We start from the raw sequence: 5294 nt of genomic DNA on the forward strand, positions 1-5294 counted from the left end.
CATCACACCACCACGTGAACATCACCCCTGAGCATCATCCAACCACCCATCACACAACCACGTAACTGCCGCCCCACGATCGTGGTCCAGCTCATTCACACTCAACGTGCACCCACTCACAGGACAAGCTGGGAGGACACCTGGTTGACACTCACCTTAACATTGTCCGACTTCATCTCGGCTTCCGTGTAGAGGCCCTTCATGAAACCAGTGATTCGAATCACCTACAAAAGACAAACAAAGTAGATCACAAGCGGTCCTCATACGCACTTCCTCACGTGTCCACGTAAGCCCATGCTCAGAAAGGCTTCCAAATCAGCCTGCACTGAGTCAATCACAAGTGTGTGAGCAGAGTAGTCACGTGCCAGGTCCAGCCTGGGCCTCACTGAGGGACAGACCAACAGACACACAGGCAGGTGCACTGATGTGGGACGTGCACGGTGCTGAAGAGGCACTGAGGGGCAGTGCTAACACACACAGGACATGCAGTCCTGGCACCCACATCTAAACTGAGAACCTAAGAGCTGAGGGAGGCCAGGAAGTGTCTCTGAAGGGCCAGGGCTGAGCAGAACCCCAGGAGTCCCCACACCGTGAGGGCTGCCCTACACAGGCATCAAGGCAACACCAGACATGAGTGCAATGTGAAGACCTCAAGGACCCAGCCAGCAAGGCATCTTACCACGGCCCTTAGGGCAGTGTGAACATGGACCCCAAAAAGGACAGCGACCCAGCAGCCTGGAGCACCACCGTCACCAGCTGCGTCCTCTCATCTTGGGACCCTGTTCCACTCCCCTCTGTTCGGTCCCCACCACCTGCTCAGGCCAATGGCACCTCAGTAACCCTGAAGCCAGCTCTCTGGGCACAGTGCTTTCTGTTCCTCCCAGCCCACAGTCACACATGCCCCAAGCTCTCAGACTAGTTCTTCCAAGTGTGGAAGTGAGTGTTCCAAGAAGCTCAGGTGGCTTCAGCAAAGCACAGGGCAGGCAGCAGAGGGGGCAGCTGGAGGGAGGAGAGGCCCACGAGACAGCCCATGGGGCCGCTGGGGTCTGACTGGTTCCAGTGCAGCAGCGGTAGGTGCTCTGAAGACTAAGGTGTGCCTGACTGAGCTGTGGTGTCTGCAGCCTCACGCACTGGAGCAGACATTATGCTGGCTGGGTCCTCTCTGGTTAAATCTCTCTAGAACTCCCTGTGCTTTCTAGATCATCTTCGATTGTTCTTGTTAAGTGCCATCGTGGCACCTGTGACTTACAGTGACCCTGTGCACTACAGCTCGGAACCCAGTCCTATCCTGAGCCTGTCGTGCTGTCTCTGACACGCCTGCCCCATTACCCCAGCCACTGTGTCAATCCATCTCATCCTGCATCTTCCTCTGCTGGTGAAATGCTGTCCAGAGAGGGCCTCCATAGTGTGTGAACGCTAGACAATGAAACAAAGTCTGAAGAACTGATGTCTTTACACTCTGTCGTGAACAATGAACATGAATAGACACCCTTTACTGTCAGGAAAACAAACCTGTCTTTGAAGAAGTGAAGTCGAGTGCCCTAGAAACAAGGATGGTGGCACTTCATCTCCCATACCCCAGGTGCATTCTCAGAGGCCATTCCAGGGAAGGACATCACGCGTGGTAAAATCGTAGTGGCCGTAGCTACTGTTAGATGCCACCCGGTCAACGCCGACTCCTGGAACTCCGTGAAGAGCTCTGAATCCCGCCTTACCTGGTACCATCCTCGTGTTTCTCTCATATGCCCGAGCCCACTGTCAGCGGCTCACTGTTGAGCGTGCCCTCATCCTCCTGGCTTTCTCCAGGGACTGGCCCCTCCTGACACTCTCCCTGCCTCTAAGGAGCTCTCTGCTTGCAGTCTACTACAGCAGCTGTTGTTGCCATGGACGGTGGAGTTGGAACCCATCCAGAGCTGACTCTACACTGAGTGTTCTGAAGCACTTATCCACCCAGGAGACTGCCCGTCTTTCCCCCATGGAGCAGCTGGTGGATTCGAATCAGGTGCCTCCGGGCTGGCCATCAAATGTCCCCAGTAAAGCGGAGAGTCAGGCAAATCGGCAGGCCCTCAGCCAGGCAGCCTGACTCCGTGCCCATGACCACACCAATGACCTGGGCACAGCACCACCATGAGCAGGTGCTGGCATGAGTTCTGTCCTATCACACACAGGCCATCAGGTGTCAGAACCAACTCGGCAGCATCTGAGAACATAGCACGGGATTCTCACTGTGGCGCTGGTCAGGCCACATGTGACCAGCAAAGGCGAGGTAGCAGAGATGAAGAGCAAAGGTGGCAGAAGAGTAAGGCGACCGGCCAATGGAAGGGAATGAAGTCAGAGGACAAAAGGGGCCAGCAAGGCACTGCAAGCCTACCTGACCCCTGAAGAGCACATCACATCGCAGCCTGCCCACACGCACGTGGAAACAGGTGCTGCCCCCAGAGATGCCCCCTTGGCTGACTCCACCCAACGATCCAGTGTTTACACCACACAGCTTCTATGCACTCAGGCGGGCAGCTTGCCCAGGTTCACCAACAAAGTTCCCGTCCCTCTGGTGCAGGAATTCACCACCCCACCCACCTGTCGGGTGTGCCCTGCAGTGGCTTCATGTTGCTACAAGGCTGAATGGAAGCTGCGCTTGCCCATGGTGGCAGGTTTCAGACGACCCTTCAGACTAAGACAGTCTAGGCACAAAGGCCTGCCATTCATGTCCAAAGCTGTTGTTGTTGTTAGGTGCCATCAAGTCAAGTACGACTCACAGGGACCTTATGAACAGCAGACCTGAGCCCTGTCCCATCCTGAGCCACCCTCAACATCTCTGGCATGCTTTATCACAGTCACCCTATCAGTCCATCTCAGTGAGGTCTTGCCTTCCTTCACTGACCCTCCACATTTTCCACCAGGACATCTTTCTTCAAAGACGGACCCGTCCTAACTATGTATTTAAGACCAAGTTCACCATCCTTGCCTCCACGGAGCACTCTGGATGCACCTTCTCCAAGACATACTGGCTTTTTTTTATTGTTGTAATGTAGCTGAAATGTACCGTCAAGTCGCCTGCAACCCATAGTGACCCTATGTACAGCAGCTCTGAACCCTACCCTGTCCTGAGCAAGTCTCACTAATTCCAATATACCAACCCCCAATGCCCCAGTTACTGTGTCAATCCCTCTCATCTGGGGTCTTCCTCTCCTGCACTGTCTCTCTCTACCCTTCCAAGCGCAGTGTCCTTCTCCAAGGACTGGTCTCTCCTGGCCACGTGCCCAAGTATGTGACATGGAGCTTCAAAATCCTAGCCTCCAAGGAGAGACTTGGTTTCACCCTCCCCAAGACAGACCTATTTGTTTTCTTGGCAGTCCATGGAATGTTCAAGACTCTTCTCTAGCACCACAGCTCAAAGGCATCTATCCTTCTTCTGTCATCCTTAGTCATTGTCCAGCTCTCTGAAGCATAACAAGTAACTGCCAAGACCATGACCTGGATTAGGCGCACTTTAGTCTCTAGACTGACATCGTTGCTTTTCAGCACTCTGGAGAGGTCCCTGACAGGAGATTTTCCCAGTGCAATTCATCTTTTGACTTCCTGACTGCTGGTGCCCAGAGTGTTGCTTGTGGAGCCAAGCAAACTGAAATTGTTAACAATGTCAATCTCTTCTCCATCCATCATGGTGCTGCCAAGTGGCCCAGAGGTGAGAATCTTTGTCTTCTTGATGTTAAGCTTCAATCCATATTAAAGACTATAGTCCTTCACTGCAGCAAGTGCTTCAGGTCTTCTTCTGTTTCAGCAAACAAGGTCGTGTCATCTGCATAACATAGGTTGTTGATGAGTCTTCTTCCAATCTTGATGTCACATTTGTCCTCACGAAGCCCAGCTTCCCGAATGATCTGTTCTGCATAGAGATTGAAAAGGTATGGAGACAGGACGCAGCTCTGATGCACTCCCTTCCTGATTTAGAACCATGCAGTGTTTCCCTGCGCTGTTCTGAGGACTGCTTCCTGGTCTGAGTGTAGATTTCACATAAGCACAATCAATTTTTTCATTAGCCAATGAAAATCCTGTGGCTCACAACAAAGAATTATTCAGCATAGTGCTAGAAGACAAGCCGTGGCGTGGAAAGGCACAGGTCCCAGCAGCCTCAGCAGCGGACTAGGGCACCCGTGGGCAGTGAGGACGGTGCAGGACAGGGAGCCCTCCCTCCTGTGGTCTGTGAAGTTGCCATGAGATAGTAACTAACGCTGACAACACCAACAATGGGGAAAGGAAGGTGCAGGTGCCACTGGTCACCGATGTGGGGCTGTCAAGGGGAATACGGTCCTCTGTCACGGTCCTCGTCAATCTCCCAAGGACCAGCGGCTTGGTTTCAACCATTGGCCTCATCACAGAGCGCTTAGCCACATACCACCAGAGCTCCTGTGTGCAGCCTGGAAGACATGCGAACAAGAGCTCCATTGCTGGGGAGTCTGGGGCACCGACGCACCACCATGGCGCTGCAGGGCCAGAGGAAACCCTGGAAGGGAGCAGGCTGCATGGACAGCATGGGATGGGCAACAAGGGGGCCAGGGCCAGAGCCAACAATTCCCACAAAGGACACAGTGCTCTTACAGGTTAGGTCCAGGGACCACCCCTTGGGATAGAGGCCAGGCTAAAGGCCCAAGTACCCAGGCTCCCAATGCAGCCCTGGCTCAGACTGAACCCAATTCCAGCTCTCAGCCTCAGTGTGCACTCTGCCTCCATCCTCCACCCTGACACAGGCCCCAACCACTCACCACCACCTACAGCCCAGCCCAGGCCCACCTCAGCCCCAGTCAGCAGCCTGGGGGCTCCCCAAGCCCAGCCCTGATCCTTGACCACACTCTACCCCAGCCAGCACCTTGACCCTGGCCATCACCCCAACCCCAGCCAGCACCCTGACCCCCCTCCAGTACCCAACTCCTGACCATCACCCCAACCTAGCCAGTACCCTGAACCCCACCATTACCTTTACCCTGGCCATCACCACGATCTCGGCCAGCACCCTGGCCCTCCATTACCCCAATCCTGGCCACTACCCCAACCCTGGACAGCACTCTGCTCCCTCCAGTACCCTGCTCCTGGACAGCAACCCCCACCATCAAACCTCCACAACAGCCAGCACCCTGACTCTGACTAACAGCCTGACCCTGGCCAGTACCCAGACCCCGGCCAGTACCCTGACCCCAACCAGCACCCCAACCCCGGCCAGTACCCCGACCCCCATCATTATCCCAGCCCTGGCCAGGACCCGAGCCAGCAGCCGGACCCCATCATTACCCCGACCC

At 54.9% G+C, this 5294-nt stretch overlaps 1 protein-coding gene across 1 annotated transcript in view; it reads right to left on the bottom strand.

Annotated features, from left to right (window-relative positions):
• TRAF3IP1 (TNF receptor-associated factor 3 interacting protein 1) overlaps positions 1-296 on the bottom strand; it is a 54138-nt gene extending 53842 nt beyond the window's left edge. The window contains exons 1-2 of the mRNA XM_006893507.1: positions 279-296; positions 156-224 (exon numbers count right to left, since the gene is read on the bottom strand). Coding sequence (XP_006893569.1) covers positions 156-224; positions 279-296 — 87 coding nt within the window. The remainder of the gene's footprint in view (positions 1-155; positions 225-278) is intronic.
• Positions 297-5294: the final 4998 nt, after the last annotated feature.

This window comes from Elephantulus edwardii, unplaced genomic scaffold, assembly GCF_000299155.1.
Source record: "Elephantulus edwardii isolate Elephantulus edwardi_28Jun2011 unplaced genomic scaffold, EleEdw1.0 scaffold00127, whole genome shotgun sequence".
Taxonomy (NCBI): Eukaryota; Metazoa; Chordata; class Mammalia; order Macroscelidea; family Macroscelididae; genus Elephantulus; species Elephantulus edwardii.